The sequence below is a fragment of the Suncus etruscus genome, chromosome 3 (assembly GCF_024139225.1).
Source record: "Suncus etruscus isolate mSunEtr1 chromosome 3, mSunEtr1.pri.cur, whole genome shotgun sequence".
Lineage (NCBI taxonomy): Eukaryota > Metazoa > Chordata > Mammalia > Eulipotyphla > Soricidae > Suncus > Suncus etruscus.
In genome coordinates this window covers 70,249,832-70,277,207 of record NC_064850.1, presented here as the reverse complement: position 1 = coordinate 70,277,207, position 27,376 = coordinate 70,249,832, and the positions used below count along the sequence as shown (strand labels likewise).

The following is a 27,376-nucleotide window of genomic DNA, read 5'->3' as shown; positions in this document are numbered from 1 at the left end:
AATGAATTATTGGATTCTATTTGCTAGTATTTTGCTGAATATCTTTACATTAGGGATTTTGGCTTATAATTTTTTGGGGGGGCTTATGTTAGTTTTGTTTTGTTTTGGTTTTTGGTTTTTGGTTTTGGTTTTGGGGTCACACCGGCAGTGCTCAGGGGTTACTCCTGGCTCTATGCTCAGAAATCACTCCTGGCAGGCTCGGGGGACCACATGGGATGCCGGGATTCAAACCACCAACCCTCTGCATGCAAGGCAAATGCCTTACCTCCATGCTATCTCTCTGACCCCTTGTTTTTTTGTTTTGTTTTGTTTTGTTTTGGTTATGTTAGTTTCTTTACTAGAAACTCTTAGTGTTTTTCTGTTTCTTCAATTTAATGTAAGAGTTTGAAAAGGATTGGTAGTTGGCCTTCTTTACAGACTTGAAAGAAGTCACTAGTCTAGTGAATACATCTGGATCTGGGCTTTTGTTTTAGAGAAGCTTTTAGATTAACATTTCAATTTTCTCGATAGTGATAGGTCTGTTTATCATCTTGGTTCAACCTTGTGAAGTTATACGAGTTCAAGAATTTATCTTTTTCTTCTAGGTTCTCTTGTTTGTGGCATAAAGATTCTTTTACTAATCTTGATTACCCATTGAGTTTCTGTAGTGACATCCTCCCTTTCATTTCTGATTTTGTTTATGAAGGTTCTCTTTTTTTGTTATTATTGCTAATGGTTTGTTGATTGTTTCTTTTTCTCTTTTGGGGGTGGAGCACACTGACAGTGTTACTCCAAGTTCTGCTCTTAGTAATAACTTCTTGTAAGCTCAGGGAACCATGTGGGATACCAGGGATCGAACCTAGATAGACTGCACATAGGATAAACACCTGATGCACTGTAAAATCTCTCTAGTCCTGATCTTGTTTATTTTTATTTTATTTTGGATCACACCCAGCTGTGCTCAGGGGTCACTCTTGGCTCTATGCTCAGAAATTTCTCTTGGCAGGCTCGGGGAACATATGGGATGCTGGCATTTGAACCAGCATCCCTCTGCATGCAAGGCAAATGCCTTACCTTCATGCTGTCTCTTGGGCCCCAGCTGATCTTGTTTATTTTCTTTACAAAGAACCAACTCTTTCTTTCATTGACCTTTTGAGTTGATTTTTTTATTTCTAGTTCAATAATTTCTGCTTTACATTCTATTATTTCCCTCTTCCTACTTGCTTTCAGATCATTTTGTTAGTCATTTTCCAATTTTTTAAGCTGTGCCATTAAGTCATTTATATAAGTCCTTTCTTCCTTACTGATAAAATGCTTGCAAGGCTATACTTTTCCTCTTAACACCACTTTTACCGTGTCCCACAAATTCTGTTAGTTTGTATCTTCATTCTTATTTGTTTCCAGGAATCTTTATTTTTTCTTCTCTCTGAGCTGTTTAATTTCCAGATGTTAAAGTTAATTATCTGATTTTGTTTGTAATTCACTTTTATTTTCAGTGCTTCATGGTCTGAGAAGATAGGCAATACATTTCCTATCCTCTTGATTTTATGTTGGCATGTTTTGTTGCCCATCATGTGGTCTATCTTGGATAGTGTCCCATGTATATTGGAGAAGTGTGTGTTTCCAGCTTTGGGGGAATTAAAAGGCCATTACATTTTTGTGTATATACATATATACTCAGATCCTCTCTTCTATTTCTTCCTTGAAATCTAGTATAAAACTTGTTGATCTAACCAGTCAAGAGGTGATAGAATGATGTTGAAATCTCTAACTACTACTATGTTGTGATTGATGTCTTTCTTCAAGTCTATTAGGGGTTGTCTTAAGTATTTTGCTGGCCCCTTATGGGACGCATATATGTTTAGGAATGTGATTTCTTCCATATGTACATAGCTATTTATTATTAATAAGTAAACCTCTCGGTCTCTTATAACCTTTTTAAACCTGAAATTTAGGTTGTCTGATATTAGTAAACCACCCCAACCTTTTTAAGGCAGTTATTCACTTTAAGGATTGTCTTCCAACTTTGGGCTTTGAATCTGTTTTCTCTGACTATTCATATGTGTTTCTTGCAGCAGCAAAATGTTGGGTTCAAATTTTTGATCCATTTTGCTACTCTGTATCTTAATTGGTGCACTTATTCCATTGGCATTGAAGGAGATTATTGTCATGGAATTTTATGCCGTATTTTTATAGAAGTTTGTTATATTTGTATCATTTCCTTGCTTTAACATACCTCTTTCAGTTCATCTTTTAAAGTTGGTTTGAGTCAGTAAAATTCCTGAGCTATTGTTTACCTGTAGAGCTGTGTATCCTTTCTTCAAATCTGAATAATAGTCTACCTGGTAAAATATTCCTGGTAAGGTGTTCATTTTATTGAGTTTTTTACTATATGCCACCACTGCCTTATGGCCTAAAAGTTTCTTATGATAAATCTATAAATCTTAAGGATGCATCTTTGTATACATTTCACTTTTTAAATATTGTTGCTTTCAGTATTCTATCTTTATCTATGATTTCATCATTGTAACTAGAATGTACCTTTAGATTTCTTTTAACTGGTACTCTTTGGACATCTAAGATGTGGATATGTACTCTTCAGCTCTGGGAACTTCTCAGCAATTATATCTTTGGCTATTGCTTCTTCATAGGGGTTTTCTCCCTGGCTCTCAAGGGTCCCAATGATTCTTAAGTTATTATGTTGAATTTATACCAAATTTTTATTGCCATCTGTTCATTTTTTTGAGACTTGTTTTTTAATTTATGTTTGGACATTTGAATTTTTCTGATGTTGTATGGAGGTGTTGTATTTTTGAGCTCACTGATTCTGTTCTCAGTAGCTGTTACTCTGTTAATGAGACCTTCTAGTGAATTTTTTATTTCATCTATACCAATATTTTTTAATTCTGTCACTTCTGTTTGAAATTTTCTCATTTTTGCTCTCATAGTCTCTTAGTCTTATTGGCTATCCATTCCATAGTTTCTTTGAGTTTCTTGAACAAAACCCTAATTTCTTCACTAAAGATCATAAAGGCTGTATAGGTGGCTTATAACTTTAGAATTATTATCATCATGCACTAAGCACAGTGGGATTCAGCATTGCGTTCCCATTGTGACCCAGTGTAGTGGTATGTTTTATGTGTTGCATTAGTGCTTATTGACTAAAAAATATACATGACCACAGAGAAAATCAGAGCAACCATGCTCTTCTCAGGGTATACTTACCTAGGATGAAAATGGCTCTTCTTCCTAGGATGGACTGTGGTTCAATCCCCCGGCATCCCATATGATCGCCCAAGCCAGGAGCGATTTCTGAGCAGATAGCCAGGAGTAACCCCAGAGCGTCACTGGGTGTGGCCAGAAAAAAAAATGGCTCTTCTGAGTCAAAGAGGACTCCAGTGCCAGTTGTGTCTTTCTCAGTTTCTTGGAACTTTAGCCTGAAATTTTTTCCACAAGTATTTATGATCAGTGTTATTACAATGCTATGGCATATTTCTAAGAGAAAGTGAGTAGTTAGAAATCATGCATCTTTGAAATTTTCTTGTGTTTTAGATTAGAGCAGTTGTTGGTAAAGATAGTTTCAAAGGAACAAGAAGAAGAGTTTAATGAAATTAGGTTATTGCTCATAAATTGATCAAAGAATTGTAGACTGACTGGGAGGTTGTGGTACTTAAGCTTTTACTTACATGTAAGCAGGAACTAGAACTTCAGTTGGGTAACTTCTGAGCAGATAATGACACAATCAAGCTATCCTCCAAATATTATTAAATTTCAACTCCAAAGTTGTAGATTTCAAAATAGACCCTAGGATAAAAATATACATATTAAATACATTGTTGCCTGCTCAATACCATTTTTGGGGCCATAGGTAAAAAAAGTGAAGTACAGAGAATTATGCTTAAGAATTCATATTCTATATGGGAAAAATAAAACTAAACCCTAATAAATATAAAGAAATTTGCAGATAATATACTACACCTATTCATATTTTTATACCAATAATGCACCAATCATTTAGGAATAGATCCTTAAACGCAGTATTATGGATTAGAATCTTGAGATGGATTATGTGTTGTAGAGATAGTACAGGAGTTAAGGTACTTGTTTGCAGCTGGTTCCATTTTATTCTAGCACCACATATTGTCCCTTGAGCACCACCAGAAGCAGGATCATAGTACCTAATCATAGATCCTAATCATAGTACCATAGTACCTATACTGGGGCATGTGGCCCCAAACCAAAAGCAAAAATGTTTTTAAAAATATAGATTCTGGAAAGATAGTACAATTGGTGCTCACTTCGGCAGCACATATACTAAAATTAGAACGATACAGAAAAGATTAGCATGGCCCCTGTGCAAGGATGACATGCAAATTCATGAAGTGTTCCATATTAAAAAAAAAAAAAAAGATAGTACAATTAGTAGGGCATTTGTCTTTCACATGGCTGACTCAGATTCGGTCCTGGACATCACATATGGTTTCTGCAAGCCTTCTAGGTCTTTTTTTTTTTTGGTTTTTTGTTTTTGGGTCACACCCAGCAGTGCTTAGGAGCTACTCCTAAGTAGTACTTCTGCACTCAGAAGTCATACCTGGCAGGCTCAAGGGACCATATGGGATGCTGGGATTTGAACCACCATCCTTCTGCATGCAAGGCAAATGCCCTACCTAATTGCTATCTCTCCAGCCCCTAGGAATAATTCTTGAGTGTAGATCTTGGAGTAACTCCTGTGGACCATCAAATGTGGTCCCAAAATAAAACAAAAAAATTTTTTTTATAATTTTTATTGTGATCAATGTGAATTATAAGTCTTTCACAGTTATATTTAAGATGTATAGTGACAGTGTATTAAGGCCATTCCCACCACCAGCGTTGTCCTCCCTCGACCCCTGTTCCCCACATGCATCCATACATCCCTCCTTGACCCCTAGACTGCTAGTATAACAGGTCACCTTTGTGTATAGCTAGTTATAGATTGGGTATATTGATTCTATTGTCATTGACTTTGGGTTTGGTATTTGTCTGATCATTTTTTATTTCCACTCAATGTTCATTAGACTGTTTGTCCCTGGTATCACCTAATTAGAAATTTTGGTATTTGCACAGATCCTAGGATAAAGTCTAGGATAGAGTCTTTCTTTATGGTTCCAGAAGTTCTGCTCCATCACAGTTATTGTAGTCAGTTTTCTGTAATTAGTGATATTGGTTCTTGCTCAGATCCTAAGACAAAGCCTAGGATAAAGTCTTTTCTTATGATTCTAGAAGTTCTTCTCAGTCATGGTTATCAAAATCAGACTTCTGGAATTAGAGATCTTGATTTTTGTACAAATCCTAGGATGAAGCCTAGGATAGAATTTTTTCTTTTTAGTCCAAGGAAAATATTCTGCTCAGTCTTGGTTGTCAGAGTCAGTCTTCTGTAATTAGTAATCTTGATTTTTGTAGATCAAAGGATAAAATGTCTTCTGATTTAATCTTACCATTAGGTAATGAGGTAGGGCAACCTTCCTTTAGATCAGGTTGTTGCTGTTTCTTTGTCATCAGTATGTCGTATCAATATAGCCTGGAGCTAATTGGTGTCAGATCGGTATTAGGAACTCCCCAGGGGGAGTTTGATTCCTGGTGCTGTTGCAGGGAACTGTGTCAGTTCTAAGTTTGGGATCTAGGGTTTGGGGTTGAATGGTCACTGTCCAATCACATGGGGTCTAAAAGCCCCATGACAAATGTTCAGGCACACCTGTATTATAAAATTTATGTGTTCTTATCCCAAATAGATAAGAGCTTGTTTCTATACATAAGATTTTCCCTTTTTTAGTATGCCTATGCAAAAGGGAATGATGCCATACTGTTGGTGCATTTGGGGCTGGCGAGGTGACACTAGAGGTAAGGTGTCTGCCTTGCAAGTGCCAGCCAAGGAAGGACCGCGATTTTATCCCCCAGCATCCCATATGGTCCCCCCAAGCCAGGGGCAGTTTCTGAGCGCTTAGCCAGGAGTAACCCCTGAGCATCAAACGGGTGTGGCCTGAAAAAAAAAAAAAAAAGAATGGCAGGCTATACAATCTGTGTGCCCAGGTTTTGACTTGAACTTTTATCCCAAGCAAGACTTTTCTTCTAGAATTTCATACCAAGCAGAACAAAAATAAGAGAAATAAAAAAAAGGCATGGAGGAGGCTACCTTTATATTTGGAAATAAACACACTAAGAGGTATAATTATTGAGGAATTAAACATACAAAGAAAATATACATATTCCCATTAAGTTTCTGGAGATATTCTTAGGAGGGGTGAGATCCAGGGCACATTTTCATCCCACACCAAAAACCCAAAAATTTTGAGATTATAAAAGGCATGATATAGATTGGTCAAGCAGTCATTTAAAATAGAATACCATATTAAGGTATTGAAGAATGTCAGAAGAACAAAGAAGTATCATTCATATTCTTATTTTTCTATTACATGTGGATCTGTATAATGAAATCTACATTATTTTGGTTTTAGTGGGGAAAATTTAAATAGTGTAAGCTATTTAGCATACACTCTGTATTGGCTTGAGGGAATGATAAGCCTCAACAAGATAGCTACTACCAAAGAAACTGCTCTGCAGCCTCTTCCATGTCCTTGTTTCTATATCACAGCTCATCAGTGAGCCCTGTTCTAACCACTGCTTCATATTAAAGCTAATAGTACTAACTAGACATGATGGGGCATAAGACAGTGAAATTTGAGTTGCTGTTTTTATACCTTTAAACTGATTTAGAATTATTTTCTCTTTATCAATTAAAATATTTTCCTATGGGGTTGGAGAGAGTGCAGTGGCTAGAGTGCTTGTCTTGCATGCAGCTAACCAGGATCTATCCCCAGCATGTAGTTCCTCAAGCTCACCAGCAGTAATCCCTGAGTACAGAGCCTGGTGTGACCCCCCAACAAACAAACAAAATTTCCATTTAATTGTGAAAGTTAATGGGAAATTAAATATTTTAGATCACCATACTAGTATAGAATTATTGACCAATTTGTATAAGTTACTTCACCTCTTTTGATGAGCTCCAGAAATAAAAATATAAGTTTAATTCTATTTTCTAGTAATGCCTAGTAAGCAAATCATAGAAATAAAATATTACAATCAGAAATTCTATGTTTTTCACCCTTTAAACTTTGTTTAATGCTGATTTCATCCTTTAAACTTTATTTTTTTTGTCACCCGTGCCTAAACTTTATTTATATTTTAAGAATTATGAGATGCTGGGCCTGGAGCGGTGGCACAAGCGGTAAGGCATCTGCCTTGCTTGCACTAGCCTAGGATAGACCATGGTTCAATCCCCCAGTGTCTCATATGGTCCCCCAAGCCAGGAGCGATTTCTGAGTGCTTAGCCAGGAGTAACCCTTAAGCATCACCGGGTGTGGCCCAAAAACCAAAAAAAAAAAAAAAAGAATTATAAGATGCATATAACTTGTAATATACATATATGGGTCCAGACAAATAGTACAGGTGTGAAGCTGGCTGATCCAGTCTCAATTCATGACACCAAGCACATATTGCTATCTCAGCACTGCCAAGAGAAAGCCCTGAGCAATATCAGGTGTGGCTTGTGTGTATATGTGTATGGTTGTGTAGACATAGTGCTTGCTTAAAAGCTTTTGTTAGTTTGTAAGTTATTGTTAGTTATTTGTTAGTTATTGCCTTTTTACTGATAGGGCTATTTGTTCCTAAAATATTTGCAGATCACTGTTCTAAGTCCTTGTGGCTCTCAGTGTGACCTCTGGACAAGGAGCAGCAACATCACCTGAGAACTTGCTAGAAATGCAGATCCTCGGAACCCCCGCCCCCAGAGTTGCCGAATTATAAATTCATATTTTAACAAGATCCTCGGAATACATTAAAGATTGAAAAACAGGGCTATGTGATTAAGCATAGACAACTTTTAATAATATGTAGTTTGGATTGTGGAAAGTTTTCATCCATGCTGGGACCATTTCCCATTACCACTGTTGGGGGAGAGGGAACTACAAATATTTATACCTTGAAGCCTCACTGAAGTTGGCAAGCCTCAGGTTTCTATAGTCAGATTATTATGGTTCTTCCTTATTTAATCCAAACTATGAAAACTAAATTTGTGCCAAATTAGAGACAATAACTAGAAACAAATGCTTTCCACATTTGTTTTCTTTTACATTATCAAAGTAAGCATTCAGAAGTTCAATATGTTTTTAAATAACTTATTTTTATTTTCTTGTTTCTCTTATTTACTTAAATACCTTTCAGAATTTTTTTCTTTAAAAGGTGAGTATTATTTTCTTCTTTACGGAATGATTATGAAACCAGTTATTCAGTCATACTGGAACAGATAAATTTTCTTGTAATTCTAATAAAGGACCTCTAAAGTAACATGTAATTCTTTAGCAGATTAGAAATGTTTATTTTAGGGGCTGGAGCTATAGCACAGTGGTAGGATGTTTGCCTTGCATGTGGCTAATCCAGGACAGACCTCAGTACAATCCTAGGCTTCTCATATAGTCCTCCAAACCAGGAGTGATTGCTGAGTGCCTAGCCAGGAGTAACCCCTGAGCATCACCGGGTGTGGCCCAGAAACAAAAATAACAACAACAACAAAATGTTGATTTTAGGACTGGAGCAATAGCGCAATTGGTAGGGTATTTGCCTGAACTCTGCCAGCCCCGGTTTGAATTTCGAAAGTGTGATATGTATTTTAGTGGACAGTAAAAACATGAGTATGTACAACACAGCCTGCCTCTAAGAACTTAATAGGTACTGAGGTGCACTCTACTACCTGTAGTTTTACATGTGGTAAAACTTACAGATACAAATATATAAGCCTCAGAAAGTCTTAAGTAATAAAATACAAGAGATTTAGAGATTCATCAAGTTTGTGTATTTTAGAGTACCATTATATTTTCTGAGAACTTGTCAGAATTTTTTTCCAAAAAACAATATTAGAAAAAAATGTTATTCTAGAGACAGAAAGAAAGCATGGGGATTAAGGTGCAAGCTTGCATGCAGCCAACCCATTTGATCCCAAGCACTACTTATAGTTCCCTGAGTGTCATCTGGAGTGTTCTGAGCATAGAGCCAGGAGTAAGACCTGAGTACCTCTGGGTGTTACCTCCCGCAAACAAACTTGTCTTACTACTATTTTTAATGCTTTTATTTTATCTCTAATGATTTCTCTTAGGCATTTTATGAAGTATCATATCCTTAAATACTATTTTAAAAATCTGTTTTTTTCCTCCTTACCAATATAGTCTTATGATTAATCCTTAAAAATATCCCTGAGGAAGTCTCTAGATCTTACTAGCACATAATGTGTACTTTAGAGCTGTGGAGGGAGATACATAATAATACTGCAAATTCTGTGAATTGAGACTTTATTTATTGTACTCCTTGATAATTCACCTAAAATTTTGCCTCTTTTTGTATATGCAAAATACAAAAGATTTATTGCTAGGATATGTGTGTGTTTAGATGCATTACATAGCACAGCAAGCACTCAAACATTGTTTTATTTCAATTCAGTAGAATGGATTGCCCATTAGACACAAGAAACATACTGAAATCTCAAGTATGCACAAAGTCCTAATAATAGTATTTCATTAAAAATGAGTGATTTCTGTTATATCCAGGAAGAACATGTTCTGTTCCAACTTGAAGAAGGGATTGAAGCTTTGGAAGCTGCCATTGAATACAAGAATGAAAGTATCCAGAGTCGTCAGAACTCCTTGAGTGCTTCGTTTCCCAACCTCTCTCAGAGTGAAGCAAATGTCTTGGAAAAACTCATGTGTCTGAATCCTACTGAGACTAGAGCTATTCTTTTCAGATTTTTCAATAAGGTTTGTTTTTGAGGGACAGAGTATTTTCTCATGAAGTAAGATCAAGATTCTAATGTAATACATTTAGAATATAGCATTATAAAGTTTGAAGATTTGCAGGCTGCAGAGAAGTAAAGGAAGTGAGGTGTTTTTGCCTTCCATGTGGCCAACCTGGTTTCAGTTCTCAGAACTGTATAAGGCCTCCCAGAACAGTAATCCCCGAGAACTTCCAGTTTGACTCAAAAAACCAAACCCCAGTTTAATGGTACATGGACACAGATTTTTAGCATGATTTCTTTTACAGTACTGAAGGCTATCATCTAAAAGTTTTGTAATTTATCCAAATGTGGAATATTGGGGTCAGAGTGATAACACAAAAGGTAGAGTGTTTGCCTTGTATGTACTAACCTAGGACGGACCGCAGTTCTATCCACCTGTATTCCATGTGGTCCCTCAAGTCAAGAGCGATTTCTGAGCACATAGCCAGGATAACCCCTGAGTGTAACCGGGTATAGTCTAAATACCAAAAAGTATTTTTTGTGAAACAAGTTCATTGTATTAATAAGTTTTGAGTTACAGACATTATCTTAAGTACTTTATATCAATGCAGAGAATAATCCAATGGAATAAATACATAATTTAGAAACATATAGTTTTCAAAATTCAGCCACTTATAATGTCATTTTGAAATTAAATCTGGGAATGATTCAATGTTACTAGAATCTTTAGTTTCTATTTTTTTTTGTTTTGTTTTGTTTTTTTTGTTTTTTTGGGTCACACCCAGCAGTGTGATCAGCCAGGTTACTCCTGGCTCTATGCTCAGAAATCGCTCCTGGCAGGCTCCGGGGACCACATGGGATGCCAGGATTCGAATCACTGTTCCTCTGCATGCAAAGCAAATGCCCTACCTCCGTGCCATCTCTCCGGCCCCAAGTTTCTAATATTTTCTAATATAGAGAAATAGAACTAAATAATTATAAATGTAAACAAACTAATGATGAAATGGTAATTAGTAGAGCAACATATTTTTTTGTTTTGTTTTTGTTTTTGTTTTTTGGGCCATACCCATTTGATGCTCAGGGGTTACTCTTGGCTAAGCGCTTAGAAATTGCCCCTGGCTTGGGCGGACCATATGGGACGCCGGGGGATCGAACCGTGGTCCTTCCTTGGCTAGCGCTTGCAAGGCAGACACCTTACCTCTAGCGCCACCTCGCCGGCCCCGAGCAACATATTTTTTAATTAAGTCACCATGACTAGCAAAGTTACTCATGATTGTGTTATAGGCATACAGTATTCCAACACCAATCCCTTTACCAGTGTCCACTTTCTTCACCAGTATCACCAGTTTTCCTCATCCTGCCTCTATGGCACTTACTTTTTTTTTTAGACACTGGTTTATAACACTTACTGATACAGTTTTATGCGTAACCCTTTACCACCTTCTGGTACTCCTTCCTACACTTCAGTGACCACTTACTTCCCTCAACCACTATCATAGTGTTCCCCTCCACCAGGCTTCCTACAAAGACCAGTTCTCATACTCTTTGTTTCTATTGCTTTTGGAAACATATATTTTAAATGGTAACCTCATGTAAAATAGCCAACAAATGGTAATGGTTATTGTATTATTTTTGTGTAATGTGACAAAGCATTTACCTATACCATGTTTTGAAGAAGTTCATTTTAAGAAACCTAAAAGTAGTAATTTAGTTTGTAATATTAGGCTGTTATTACATGGGGCCGGAGTGGTGGCTTAGGTGTTTGCCTTGCATGCATCTGACCTAGGAAGGACCCTGGTTCGATCCCCTGGCGTCCCATATAGTCCCCCAAGCAAGGTGATTTCTGAGCACATAGCCAGGAGTAACCCTGATTGTCACAGGGTGTGGCCCAAAAACAAAGCAAAACAAAATAAAAACAAAGACACACTACATAATAAGTCAAATAATGTAATTTCTAGGTGATTAATTTGCGAGAAGGTGAACGAAAACTGCAGTTGCAAAATGAAGAGATTAAAATGAAAGTTCTAGAACAGGATAATATGGTTCGTGAGCTGGAATCCGCCCTGCAACATCTGAAAGCACAGTGTGATAGGAAAATGACTATTCAGCAAAAGGAGCATGAGCAAAAGATGCAGTTACTATTACATCATCTCAAAGGTACCTGACTTTTCTTGGCAGTCATATAAAGACAACCCATAGAAGGAGGTTTTGGGATGAAGATAGTCCAGCATTTGATCATTTAAAGACCCAGTTTGGACAAATTAGTGTTACTTTTACAGGATTTTGGTATTTTGATTACATGTTGGCATGATTGACTGTGATGAGCTTATTTTATACTTACATTTTTATTCTTTCTGCCTAAGTTTGTTGTTGATTTAGTTTTTAGAAATATGAAGCAACTTCAGGCTTTGTGCTAAAAAGTCAAAAAATGTGTTTCTCTAGAATATTATGCTATTTAAAATATTTTCCTTTCACAAAACTAAAATTATCAGGCTCTTAGATATATGGTTATATTTGTTAATTTTTCCAATTGATTTTTCTACATTAAAGTTTTTTCTTAATCTGCCTTTAAAAGACTAAGTAGAGGCCAGAACAATAGCATAGTGGTAGGCCGTTTGCCTTGCACACAGCCAACCAGGATGACCTGGGATCTATACCAAGCATTCTATATGGCCCTGCAGAAGTGATTCCTGACTACATAGCCTGTAGTAACCCCTGAGTATAGTTGGGTGTGGCCCAAAACCCAAAAAAATTAAAAAAGAGAAAACCAATAGTGGGGCTATAACGATAATATAGCAGGTAGGACCTTGTATGCAGCCTATGTGCGTTCTATCCCTGGCACTCCATATGGACCCCTGAACCTGGTGGCTTGTTCCCTGAGTGCAGAGATGGGAGAAAGCCCTTGGTACTGCCAGATGTCACCCAAACACAAAGAAAACAAAAGGCCAAGTAGTGATTACCAGGAGGGTAGTTAAGTTGGATATAAATGTACAATTATATGGTGAAATATTGGAGTGAACACTGACTTTTTACTGGAAGATATGTATTTTTTGCACATGACATCAGACTCAGCATGTGTTTTGTATGAGACTTCCAGAGTTGGGGCCCAGAATCTGAATGGCACCTCCCTGCAGCCACAGCATAGTTGGATGTGGCCTGTACTGCCTGTTGACTTTGGGCCTCCCAGTGCAGTTATACAGGTACCTACAAAATGTTGTTAGGCCGGAGAGATAGCATGGAGGTAGGGAGTTTGCCTTGCATGCAGAAGAATGGTGGTTCGAATCACGACATCCCATATGGTCCCCGAGCCTGCCAGGAGCGATTTCTGAGCGTGGAGCCAGGAGTAACCACAGAGTGCTGCCAGGTGTGACCCAAAAACCAAAAAAAAAAAAAAGTTGTTGTTTTGAGTCACATCTGGCTGGAATCACAGCTAAGCCTTGCTCTGCCCTCAGGGATCACTCCTGGATGTATTGGGGACATATGGTGCTGGAGATAGAATTTGGTTGGGTGTATGCAAGGCAAGCACTTCAGCCTCTGCAACTAAGTATATGCCCCAATAAAAAAATCTTAACATACAAAAGGGGGACCGGAAGGTGGCGCTATAGGTAAGGTGTCTGCCTTGCAAGCGCTAGCGTAGGACCCATTTGGTCTCTATATGGTCCCCCCAAGCCAGGGGCGATTTCTGAGCACATAGCCAGGAGTAACCCCTGAGCGTCAAATGGGTGTGGCCCCCCCAAAAAAATACAAAAGGATCCAAATCGTAGCTGAACACAAATTCAGTTAACCAATATGTGTAACATGCTCGCTATTTTTAAATATTATCTGGGACTAATTTTCCCCTGCCTTCAACTCCTCTCTCTTCACCACTTGGTAGCTGTTGTAAAATCAGTTCTAGGGTTTGTTAACATTGACTACTGGCCACATTCTTGCTTTGTTTCATTATATACCATTTATAGTAACATCTTATGTTTATCCTTTTTTCTCTTATTTCAAATAATTTTTTTTATTTATAGAGCAAGATGGGGAAGGCATTATGGAAACTTTACAGACATATGAAGATAAAATTCATCAGTTGGAAAAAGATCTTTATTTTTATAAGAAAACCAGCAGAGATCTTAAGAAGAAAGTTAAAGAATTGGTAGGGGAATCGATTCAGCGGCAGATAGTACCATCTGAATGTAAGACAGTGTTATTTGTCATGCAGACAATTCATTAGCATTTGGTAAAGAAATGCCTTATTTATAGTGGAGCTTTTCCTAGTCTATTGGATTATTCAGTATTAGATATTTGTGTCTCTAAAATAAAAATTAATTATCTATTTTTTCTCAACCTTTTCCCAACCCTGGCCCTTCCAACCTTGTTTTCTTCCTGTGGTCACCCTGTCCTACTGATTGGTCCCCTGGTTTCATGACATGACCCCCCATTTACATGATTTCACCATAGGCCCCTTGGAATATCCTTGGGTTGTATTGCTCTAGTCTAGTTGATAAACACTGATCTAGTGTATCAAGTGAGAAGTAAATTAAAAAATGTATGCATGTGAGAGGGATAATCGTTGATTAACTATTATGTGCCACAAGCTTTTATGGTCCTTAATTCATTTAATCTAAGTTACATGTTGTTTTTAGTTTTATAGTAAACTAAGCCTCCTGATTATAATATATTTAAAATAGAGTAAGAAAAAGGTAAAATAAAGTGTATGTTTCTATGATAAATATATCTTTTCATGACCTCTATAATTAAAAATATAATACAACCCTTTGAGGCAGAAATGTTTTCTTGCATAACTGTATGTAGATAGACTTGTCGTGTACTTTTACATGAAGTGAAGGGATACAATTGAATACTACATAAAAAGTGTCATGAAGTTATTGTATTGCTATGATTAAAACATAACTTTTTTTTTGACTGGAGCTCAAAGGGTTGGAGCATATGCTTTGTATACAAGAGTCCTGAGTTCCATCCCCAGAACTAACTGTCCCCCTGATCACTGCTGAGGAACAACCCCAGAGCTCCAAGCCAAGAGTATCTCTGAAGCAGTCTGAGTGTGGCCCCCTAAAAGACTAACAGTAAATGTGCCATGTTTAATCAAGTCCCATATAATTTAATATTTCTGTAACATTGTATCTACTTTATAAAAATTCAAGCACCATGATATATAGTACTATTAATGTTTCCAGAATACCGTGTTGCTATGTATGCCACATCCACTAACAAAGTATCTACCATTATCCCTTGACACAACATTCATTCCCTCTGAATCTCCTACTTTGACTATTATTTATTTATTTATATCCTTACTATGTTTCTTCATATTTATTATATGAGAGATTTCAGTATGTTCTTCTCTCAACCCAGTCCATTCAGTATGAACCCCATACAATTTTGATTACTATAGCTTTGATGAAAATTTATGCTTTTAGGGAAACAACACATCCCATCTTCTTTTTTTTTTTTTTTTTTTTTCATTTTTTTCTTAGTATTACTTTGGCTATTGAGGGAGTTTTATTACTCCATTTCAATCTTAGCTGTATTTGTCCATGGGAATTTTAATAGGGATTGTATTGAATAGTATATTGGATAGGATGTTTATTTTATTTATTTAATTAAATTTTTGTCTGTTTGGGGGACCATACCTGGTGGTGCTTTAGTTACTCCTGGTTCTGCACTCAAATTTTTCCTGCTGGGTTCTGGGGACCATATGGGATTCCAAGGATTGAATCTGGTTAGGCTGTGTGCAAGGTAATCACCCTACCCACTATACTATCACTTCAACTACATAGAAAAGTCATTTTAATTATAGTAATTCTTTTGATCTATAAACTGGGACTGGGACTATGTTTCCATGTCCTTTGCATCTTCTTCTGTGTCTCTCTCTCTCTTTCTCTTTCTTTCTTTCTCTCTCTCTTTCTCTCTCTCCCTCCCTCTCTCTCTCTCTTTCACACACACACACACACACACACACACACACACACACACACACACACACACACACACACACACACCGTGGTTCTCAAAACTCTTACTTTTGGTTCTGTACCCAGACATCACTCCTGGCGGTGTTCAGGGAATCATAGATGTTGCTGGCATTTGAACCAGGGTCATCCATGCTAGACAAGTTCTTTAACCCTTGCTCTATCTGTATGGCCCCTTCTTCTATTTCTTTTCATAGTGATTTCTAGCTTTCTTTATATAAGTCTTTCACCTTCTTTGTGAGATTAATTGCCAGATACTTGATTTTGGGGGGAATGTAATTATGAAAGGACTTTAAAAAATTTGTTTTTCTTCTACCTCATTGTATCTACAAATGTAATAGATTGAATATTGAATTTTTAGTTTGCCTCTTTATTGTGTTGGTTTATTGTTTGTAGTTCAGCACAAGTGCTGTGAAATATTGTCTGGAGTGCCATGGGAAAAATTCAAATTTCATCCAAAACATGCAGCTTCGGCTCACAAATAGACTGCTGTAGACGTAATGCGTCTCAGCAACTCTCGTGGGTCATAGCACTACACGAGAGGAAAGCGGGAGCACGAGTGGCCAAATATAAAATATAAAATAAATGAAACCACACAGAGAATATGGGGTCAACATGTTTCTGGCAGAATTGCGACAAGTTTAATTTTTTGAGCAGGGGAATTTATAGGGGTAAAATTAGCCACAGGTGAAGTATAATTGTAATCATAAAGCCTAGTATAACAATAACAATACCTAAGCTATGGGTGTGACTAAAAATTCTAAGTTACAAGGAAAAAGGTCACAACTCTTTGCAAGCTTACTTTAAATGCAAAAATCAGAATTAGGAGGAAGTAGGAAATATCTAGAAACTTGGTCTTTCTAGGCTGGACTCTATTGTTTTAGAATTTAGAGGTTAAGTGAAGGGAGGTACCAAATCCCCAAGATTGAGCTTCCCTATTTGTAAAGGAGGGTTAGTAGTTAAGATCTGCATTCTGGTTACGCCCTTGATTTCCAGAAACTGCAGTTGCAAAGAGAAAAATTGTCTTTGCTTTTAGGGCTGGCTATATCCAGAAAAAGGGGTACTCAAATAAACTTTGGTGCTGGAATTTCTGAGCCAAATTATTTGATAGAGGCTATTATTTTGCCTGATATATACAAAGGAGAGAGTCAAATACTGGCTGAAATGTAATGCCAGGCGTCTCTTTGGAAATTCCTCAACCATCCACGCAGGGGAAAAAGGTGTCCACAGTGGGCCTTTTGAGGAACCCCAGGGGGGTTAAATTAGTTCTACTCGCCAGGAAAATCTGAGGATACATCTGGTGGGCTGAGCCCCCTTAAAAGCTTAAGTATGCCCTGGCAATAGACCAATAATTTTTTTGAATAATGACTGGTCTATTTGTGAGCTGAAGCGCATGTTATGGACTATAAATGGCTATGGTGTCACTGTTACACTGACAGAAGGAGACATCACAGTAGATCTCTGATGTGCAGAAGAGCTGAACTCTGGAGGATTATCGCAGACACAGAAGAGCGCTGACTGATGGATCTGGATAGAGAACTGAGCAGAAGAGTGCTGAGTGTGACAGCAGCTATCTGGAGGAGACAGTGCAGTTAAGTACCGAGAGACAGAAGCAGATACTGCAGTGATGAATAAGTTTTTGAAAAGGAAAGAACTGGACTCTGAACAAATTTGGGAGATATTTGGGGACTCTAGATATATCAGCAGTGGACTCAACTTCGTGCCACACCAGATGAAAGCCCAAGTATGAGTGGAGATCAAAAGAAAGCAAAGATGGTTAGCTCAAGCAAATTCTCTGGCACAAGGCAATATAGCAAAAGCTATATTTCATTTGGATTTACTTTCACTGGAGATGCAAAGAAACCAACTCCACTATGCTATGGTCCCCAGTAAACTTAAATGCCACCTCCAAACAAAATACCCTTCACTTCAAAATAAGAATGTGGACTTTGTTGTTTGCCTGCATGAAAACATAGAGAAACAGGCAACTTTCATAAGAAAAACCACAAAAGTAAATGAAAGAGCTCTTAAAGCTAGCTATCAAGTTGCTGAGCTTATAGCCAAGTCAAAAATGTCGCATACTGTGGCAGAAACATTAATACTTCCCACCTGCAAAGCTATTGTAGAACAGATGCTTGGACCTGAAGCAGCTAAGGAAATAGCCAAAGTCCCTCTCTCAGATAACACAATTTCCGTTCGTATTAATGGCATGTCTTCAGACATTAAAAGTGTGGTTTTGGAAAAGATCCATATTACTGAGAAATTTGCATTGCAACTTGGTGAGTGTCTATTGTTATCAGTGGACATGCTCAACTCTTGGCCAATGTGTGTTTTGTGGATGGTGATGCAATTAGAGAAAATGTCTTTTTTTTTTTTTTTAGCCAGGCATTGCCAGAACAATATAACAGGAGAAATTTTTCAGGTCACATCAAGAATACCTTGAACAAGGAGGACTTAATTGGGAAAACTGCATAAGTGTTTGCACTGATGGAGCTGCAGCCATAGTCAGGCGTACCAGAAGTTTTGTAAAAAGAACGAAGAAAAGAAATCCAGGTGTGATTGTTATGCATTTTTTTTTACACCGAGAGGCCCTCATAGCCAAGACTTTACCAGCATACCTAGTTCCTGTGTTGGATGATGATGTGTGCATGGTAAACTTTGTAAAGTCACAACCCATGAAAAGTTGCATGGGAGTGAAGCATAAAACCTTGCTGTTTCATACGTAAATCCGGTGGTTGTCGCATGGCAAGGTATTGGTTTGTGTATATGAGTTATGGGAGGAAACTAAAGTGTTTCTGACAAATGAGAGGTCAGATTACGCAAAGCTGCTTGCAAGTGATGAGTGGTGTGCAAGGCTGGCATACCTGGCAGATATTTTTCATCATCTGAATGAACTGAACACACGAATGCAAGGCAGAAATGAAAACCTGCTTACAAATACAGAAAAAATAAATGGATTCCGTTCAAAGGTGCAACTCTGGCATCAACATGTGGAAGGTGGCAATCTTGAAATGTTCACACTCATCAATCAATGGCAAGGTGTTCACACTGCTGCACTGTGTGAGATAACAGTTAAAAACACTCAAGGATAAATTGTCATTGTATTTCTCTTCAGTCTCTACTGAATGCCTTGACTGGATCAAGGACCCTTATAGCTCAGCATCAGTTAGTGCAGGGGTCTCAAACTCAATTTACCTGGGGGCCGCAGGAGGCAAAGTCAGGCTGAGTCAGGGCCGCATAAGGGATTTCGTTTACTGAATATTCGCAATAAAAAATCGCATTAGTAAGAAAAAAAATCGCAAAAATTGCATTAAACATTTGCATACCCCGAATGGAACTGCTCAGAGTATGCGAATGTTTAATGCAATTTTTTTCTTACTAATGCGATTTTTATTGCAATTATTTGGTAAGCTAATAATCGCGAATACTACGATATTTGAAGGCCGGCCGCGGCCACAAAATGTTGTACGGAGAGCCGCAAATAGCCTTTGGGCCGCGAGTTTGAGACCACTGAGTTAGTAGAAAAGACATGACTTTACAGGAGCAGGAGGAACTAACTGAACTGAGACAGAATTATGGTTTTAAGCTAAGATTTGCTGATCTACCTTTGGACAGTTTTTGGTTGGATACTGCCATGGAGTTCCCCATTCTGGCAAATTTTGACATTGCTCCCATTTTCCACTATATATCTGTATGAGATGAGCTTTTCAAGCCTGATTGCTATAAAAACTAAAGACAGAGAGACTGAGAGCTCTTGACAAAGAGCTACATGTGTATCTTTCTTTGATTCCTGCCAGAATATCAGCTTTGTGTTCAGCCAAGCAGGCCCATGTTTCACACTGAGTAAGTGAACAGAAATATGAACAATTATAAAATACTTTATTATTTCATAATAAAGTAATTATAAAATAATTTCTTTGTGTTTACTTGATTCCTATTCAAGATAATTACTTTATATATAGTCAATATAGGCAAAGAGTTAAAAAATTTTTTTAACATTTTCTAATGGTGGTGTGCCTCGTGATTTTTTTTTCATGAAAAAAGTGTGCCTTTGCACGGAAAAAGGATTTAAAAAATACTGTTGTAGGTGTTCGTTGGTGGAATTTTTTTGTTTTTTTTTGTTGTTTTTTTTTTTTTGATTTTTGGGTCACACCGGCAGCACTCAGGGGTTACTCCTGACTCTGTGCTCAAAAATCGCTCCTGGCAAGCTCAAGGAACTATAAGGGATGCCAGAGATCGAACCCAGGTATGTCTGGGTTGGCCATGTCAAGGCAAATGATCTATTGCTGTGCTATCTCTTTGGCTCCATGCTGGTGGAATCTTTAGGGTTTTATATATCATATCATATCAAATCATATATCATATCATATCATATCATATATGAATAGCAGTAGTTAGACTTCTCAATTTGAATCCCACCCTCCCCCTTCCTACTTTTTCTTTTCCTTCCTTCCTTCCTTCCTTCCTTCCTTCCTTCCTTCCTTCCTTCCTTCCTTCCTTCCTTCCTTCCTTCCTTCCTCCTTTCTTCTTTTTTTTGGGGTGTTGTGGGCCACACCCAGTGACGCTCAGGGGTTACTCCTGGCTATGCACTCAGAAATCACTCCTGGCTTTGGGGACCCTATGGGATGCCAGGGGATCGAACTGCAATCCATCCTAGGTCAGCTGCATGCAAGGCAAAAGCCCTACCACTGCACCACCACTTTGGCCTTTCTTTCTTTCTTTCTTTCTTTCTTTCTTTCTTTCTTTTTTCTTTCTTTCTTTCTTCTTTCTTTCTTTTCTTTCTTTCTTTTCTTTCTTTCTTTCTTTCTTTTTTCTTTCTTTCTTTCTTTCTTTCTTTCTCTTTCTTTCTTTCTTTCTTCTTTCTTCCTTTCTTTCTCTTTCTTTTCTTTTTCTTTCTTTCTTTCTTTCTTTCTTTCTTTCTTTCTTTCTTTCTTCTTTCTTTCTTTCTTTCTTTCTTTCCTTGTCTTCCTTCTTTCTTTTATTTTTGTATTTCTTTCTTCTGTTTCTTTCAGCTGTTCTCTGTATTATTTCTCCAGGCTCATAGGGAAATATTTTTAATTAAATATATGAGGAGAAAATAATTTTAAACAAGTTTAAGGCCCTCTAAAATAGTAAGATTTTATAGATATCTTGTGTGGAAAGGATATCATGTTCCTGATAGTTTATTGACATTGCCATTTTAGTACTTTTACTTATTTTTTTTTTATTTTATGTTATGAAACCATGTTGGTTCACGAAGTCCTTCATAGTTGAGTTTCAGACATACAATGAATCAGGGTCAATTCCACCACCAGTGTCAACCTCCCATCACTAATGTTCCCAGAGTGCATCCCATACCCCACTCAAAGCCCTCAGCATGCCAGAATTACAGGCCCATATTAAGTTTAGATTGTTAAAGTTTGGTCTAGAGTTCCACTGTTGTTGACTTTGGCTTGAAAATTTAGTTCCATTCTTTTATAATACCACCAATGCACCTGAAACCACTTGATCCCTAGTACCTATCCTTTCTTATTTGTGTTTCTCCATTTCCACTTTCTTTCTTTCCTTCTCTTCACTATACTCTGGGGCCAATGGTATTCAAGACAACTTACAATTCTTTTTTTTTTTTTTTTTTTTTTTTTTTGGTTCTTGGGCCACACCCTGCGGTGCTCAGGGGTTTCTCCTGGCTATTTGCTCAGAAGTAGCTCCTGGCAGGCACGGGGGCCATATGGGACACCAGGATTCGAACCAACCACCTTAGGTCCTGGGTCAGCAGATTGCAAGGCAAACAACGCTGTGCTATCTCTCCAGCCCCAACTTATAATTCTTTATGCAGTTATTCTAAATACCACATGTGATATCATTCTATATTCATCTTCCTTCTTCTGGTTTACTTCATTTAACATTTAACAGTTCCATCCATGTTGTTGCAAATTGCATGATTGATCATTCCTTACAGCTGTGTAGTATTCCATTGTATATATGTACCGCATTATCATGATCCACTTGTCTGTTGTTGGACATCTAGGTTGGACATCAAGTCTTAGCTATTGTACTGAGTGCTTCAGTGAATAGTGGTATGCATACATCTTTTGGATGAATGTTTTTCTGTCCCAGGGATAGATACTCCAAAGTGGGATTTCTGAGTTGTATGGCAGCTCAATTTTGAGTTTACTGAGAATAATTCATAACTGTTTTCCATACGGGGTTGGATCAGCCAGCTTTCCTACCAGCAGTAGATGCTTTTCTCACCACATCCCCACCAACAAAGATTGTTCCCGCTATTTTTGTTATGTTCCACCCTCACTGGTGATGATATCTCAGTGTCTTGACTTAGATTTCCTAAATGATAAGTGTTTATGAGCATTTTTTCATGTTGGCTATCTACTGGTCTTTCTTAGAGAGGTGTCTGTTCATTTTCTCTCCTCATATTTTGATGGGATTTTTAGATTTTGTGGGTTTGACCTTTGTGAGTTCTTTGTATATCCTAAGTATCAATCCTATATCTGATGTATCAAGTGAAAAATATTTTCTCCCACTCAGTTAGCTGTCTTTTAATTTTAGCCTGTGTTTCTTTTGCCATACAGAAACCTTTTGTTTGGAGGGGGTTTGAACCACACCCACTGATGCTCAAGGGTTACTCCTGGCTATGAGCTCAGAAATCGCTCCTGGCTTGGGGACCATATGGGACGCTGAGGATCGAACTAGGGTCCATCCTGGGTCAGTCACTTACAAGACAAATGCCCTACCACTATGCTCTCACTCCAGCCCCAGAAAATTTTATTTCTTTTATTTGAAATATATTTATTTATTTATTTATTTATTTATTTATTTATTTGATTCTTGAGCCACACTCTGTGGTACTCAGAGGTTACTTATGGCTCTGCTCTGAGAAATTGCACCTGGCAGGCTCAGAGGACCATATGAGATTTTGGATTGAACCCCCCTGGTCCATCCCAGATCATCTGTGTGCAAGGCAAACACCCTACTACTGTGCTATCATTCCGGCCCCATACCAAAACACTTTTTTTTTTTTTTTGGTTTTTGGGCCATACCCGGTGATGCTCAGGAATTACTCCTGGCTATGCACTCAGAAATAACTCCTGGCTTGGGGGACCATATGGGATGCCAGGGTATTGAACCGCAGTCTGTCCTAGGCTAGAGTGGGCAAGGCAGATGCCATACCGCTCCGTGCCACTGCTCTGGCCCCATGATCATGTCGTTTTTATCCTTTCTTTTACTGATGTGGTATATATGTTGATTAATTTGCATTTTTGAACTATCCTTGCATACCTAGGATGAAACCTACTTGGTCATAATATATAATCTTTTTGATGTGTTGTTGAATTTGGTTTGCTGAGATATTTTTAAGAATTTTTTTTTAATCAATGTTCATTAGTGAGATAGATCTATAGTTTTCTTTCTTGGTAGTATCTCTGTCAGCTTTGGCAAACATGTAATATTAACTTCAGAGACTGTATTTTCAATATGTGTTTTTGTTTTTTGGGTCACATCTGATGACATTCAGGGGTTACTCCTGATAATGGTGTGTTAAAATTTTCCACTACTATCATGTTCCATCCATATGTTTCTCTAGGTTTGTGATCAAAATTGTTACATATTTTTCTGACTCTACATTTGGTGCATAAATGTTGATCAGAAGTTAGTATTTCTTGGCCTATTGTTTCCTGATCAATATGTAGTGTCCGTCTTTGTCTCTATGCATTTCTGGAAGTTGAATGTGATTTTTTTGTGATATTATTATAGCTGTTCCAACTTTCTTTTGTTTACCAGTAGATTGTATAATTGTTTTCTTGGAGAAGGAAGTGCTAATGCTAGTGCCAATCTGCCTGGAAATATTTAATATAAGTTGAAATGTCTGGTTTGGAAAGAGGAAAATTGATTGGAAGGACCCAGAGTCTCTTTTTCTATACACACACAAAGCTGGGATGCTGCACAATATTGCAGGGGGATCCAGGCCAGCTGTGGGACACAGAAGAGACTGGGGGAAAACACTATAGACAGCACCATCTGCATTTGAATGGAGGAACCCAAACAGAGGGTCCCTCTCTCCTAGCACACACACAGACCTGAGATACAATTTGGGATGGCAGGGGGATCCAGACCAACAGGATATTGAAGCGCCTGGGGGGACAACACTGTAGGCAGATAAGTACTTGGGTTCTTTATAGTTCTTGGCTATTTTGGACATCGCTTTAGACTGAACATGGTGTGCATATACTTTTCTAATTTGATTTTTGTAGGGTGGGAGTGGTTTAGAGCCACATCTGGCTCTGTCCTCAGGTATTATACTCCTGGTAATTTTTAGATAACCATATGTGGTGCCAGGGGTCAAATCAGGAAGCACATCATGTAAGCAAGCACCTTAACTGCTATGCACTCTGAAAATACCAAGGAATGGAATTTCATGTATATATGATCTTTTTTAAATGAAAATTATTTAAACACCATGGTTACAAGGTTGTTCATAACAGATAAAGTTGTTCATGATTGAGTTAAAGTCATACAGTGTACAACAACCTTCCCCAGTACACATTCTCACCACCAATTTCCAGTTTTCCTTTCATGTCCCTGAGCTCCCCTTGTCTCTGGCAATTTACATTTTTCTTCTCTCTTTCTCACTTGTATATGATTTCTTTTTAACTTTATGAGAAACATTCATATTGATTTCTAAAGAGACTGGACCAGTCCAGTTGACATTCCTACCAACAGTATTCAAGGTGTATTTTTCTCCACAAACTCATCAACACTTGTTTTTCGGTCTCTGTGAGATGGGTGATTCTAACAGGTGTTAGGTGCTAATCTCATTATAGTTTTGATTTGTATTTTATGACAGTAAGTGATGATGGGTGAACATATGCTGTTTTGAGGAAGTGTCTCTTCATCTTTTCTTCCCAGTTCTTGGTTGAGCTATTGGTTTGTTTCTTTTTTATGGCCCTTTCAAACAATATTCAGGAGCACCAGGAAGAAGATTCCTGGTTATATTCATAATGGCAGTAGGGACTGATATTTTGATGTTAGAGCCAAGGGATCCAGTGCTACATAGACTAGGTGTTTGGAGTCACAGGGGAACCCCTGTTAGTGATCAAGGATCTCACTTGAGGCCTGGTGCTTTTAAGATGTTTGTTTCAGCCCTTTAAACCATCACCCTGACCCATACAAGTTCTTCTTGAAGATTAATCCTTTGCCAGCTCTATGATATTAAAATATTTTCTCCCATTCAGTAGGTTTTCTAGTGGTTTTTTGTTTGTTTTTTGAAAACCAGTAAAGTCTATCACTATCTGGACTTTATAGTTAGGTTTTTTTGGGGGGGAGGGGTTCACACCCAGTGACGCTCAGGAGTTATTCCTGGATATGTACTCAGAAATCGATCCTGGCTGGGGGGACCATATGGGATGCCTAGGTATTAAACTGCTATCCGTCCTAAGTTAGCATATGCAAAGCAAGCACCCTACTGCTTACGCCACCACTCCAGCACCTTCATTAAGCTAGTATTATCTTTTTTGTTTTGTTTTGGGCCACCAGTCCTGGTAGCGCTCAGGGTTATTCCTGGCTCTGTACTCAGGAGTTGTTCGTAGCAATTTTCTAGGAATCATATGCAGTATGAGGATTGAATCGAGTTCTCCCACTCAAATTGTGCACTCAGCCCACTGATTTATCTTTCTGGGCTAAGTTTTTATCTTTGATCTGAGTATCTCAAGCTTTACACTCTTTGTTCATTTATTCCCAATATGATATTACCCATTGAGGGAGGTATGCTATTAGGCCAATTTTGATGGGGGATGTTTTGGCATGTATTGAGAATGTCAGAGAAGAAGCTTGCCATCACATTAGGATACCAACCAAGACTGGAGTTTCACACATATAGTACTAGGACAAAAGCAATGTTCTCCTGTATTAGCTCTATTTAATGATGATTTTTGGATGTGGTCACCAATAGTAAACCCTCTGTGCACCATGGTTCCATCTCACTTCCCCAAACACTGCTTAGGGGTCTCCCAAAGCATGGAGCCAAGAGTACCCCTGAATATCACTGGGTGTGCTCCCCCAAACCATAAATCAAGAAATAAATTTCTAATTTTTTCTTTTTAATTTATTTAGATTATGATGCTGCAGATGGAGTCCTGAATCCAGAAGAGTCAAGTGTGAATTTAGAAGAATTAAAATGGGCATCTAGAACTGAAAGTATAAAATTATGTGGAAAGGAAGGAGAATTAGATCATTCAGCAAGCATGTTAAGAATAGAACCTCAGCAGCTCTGTGAAGATGAAACAGAATCATTTCCGGTTTGTAACACTTCAGCACCTACTAGTGAATATTTATTAAACATTGGGGATAAAACAGAAAGGAATGAAAATCAGCTCACAAAATCTCATGTTCAACCAACAGTTCAAATCCAGTCAGTGGGAAATATGGGACAACTTCATGGTATCACACTCGTAAAGTTATGTCGCAAAGAATTACGTCAGATTTCTGCCATGGAACTATCATTACGACGATCGGGGCTTGGACCTGGAGTTGGATCTATCACTGCTGATTCTATTGAAGTAGACAGGAAACTACATTTTAAAACTTAAAAGAAATCTTTAAATGAAATAGTTATAGAACTGATGTTCTAGCTTAGTGATTTGGGATATATCTCAATGATAGAATATATAGGAGACTCTAAACTTGATTCCCAGTACCACAAACAAGCAAGCAAAAGATACCCTTTTTTAATCTGTTAAAGGTTAATCTCAATAGTTCTACCCTCATAATAAAGGAAGCAGAGGAAGAAGAAATTTCTAATCCTTTTATGTACTACAGATGGTATATCTTATATAGTACATCTTGGAAGTTTTAATTTACATTTTCATATTAACCAAAGAAATGGTTTCTAAGACTATTATAAAATAATAGAACATTTAAATACTCTCATTTATAAATTTGCTTAAACTTTTTTAGATTTGTGTGATAAAAATGAATCAGAAAATGAACCAAAATAAGCATCACATGTATACTATTATATAACATTAATATATATAATTAATATATATAAAGATATACCTTATGAAGCTATAGTCTGGTTATTTTTATAAGTACAGTTGACCCTTATATAACATATTTTAATTTTATTTGGTACACATACATGGATTATTTTCATATATTACATTTATTATAAAAAGCATTGCAATTTACAAAGTTATAGTTGAGTTTTAGACATAAATGTTTCAGCACCAATCCTACCACCAGTATCAACTTCCCTCCACCAAAATATTTCCAGAGTTTATCCCATGCCACCACCACCTCCCACCCTGAGGTTGGTTGTTAAAGTTTGGGTTTCATGATTTCATTGTTGTTTATTCTGTGGCTTGGATATTTGTTCTGTCCTTTCTTAACCCCACCAATGCACCTGAGTTCCCTTGGCCCTGGCCCCCATTACATGGATTGGATTCGACATTCTTGAATTCAACCAACAAGTCAATTGATTGACTCTCTAGATCAGGGGTCTCAAACTCGAGGCCCGGGCCATTTGCGGCCCTTCGTACAACATTTTGTGATCCTGCCCTAGAGGAATCTTTTTTTGTTTTATTTTGTTTTAGTTGTTTGGGTCACACCCCTC

The 27,376-nt window shown here is 37.7% G+C and overlaps 1 protein-coding gene and 1 non-coding gene across 2 annotated transcripts in view; both read left to right on the top strand.

Annotated features, from left to right (window-relative positions):
* KIF27 (kinesin family member 27) overlaps positions 1-26,534 on the top strand; it is a 111,155-nt gene extending 84,621 nt beyond the window's left edge. The window contains exons 15-18 of the mRNA XM_049770699.1: positions 9,615-9,821; positions 11,758-11,956; positions 13,813-13,977; positions 25,876-26,534. Coding sequence (XP_049626656.1) covers positions 9,615-9,821; positions 11,758-11,956; positions 13,813-13,977; positions 25,876-26,351 — 1,047 coding nt within the window. The 3' untranslated portion in view covers positions 26,352-26,534. The remainder of the gene's footprint in view (positions 1-9,614; positions 9,822-11,757; positions 11,957-13,812; positions 13,978-25,875) is intronic.
* Positions 4,270-4,376, top strand: LOC126004634 (U6 spliceosomal RNA). Its single transcript, XR_007493902.1, has one exon. It is a non-coding gene; the product is annotated as a U6 spliceosomal RNA (small nuclear RNA).
* Positions 26,535-27,376: the final 842 nt, after the last annotated feature.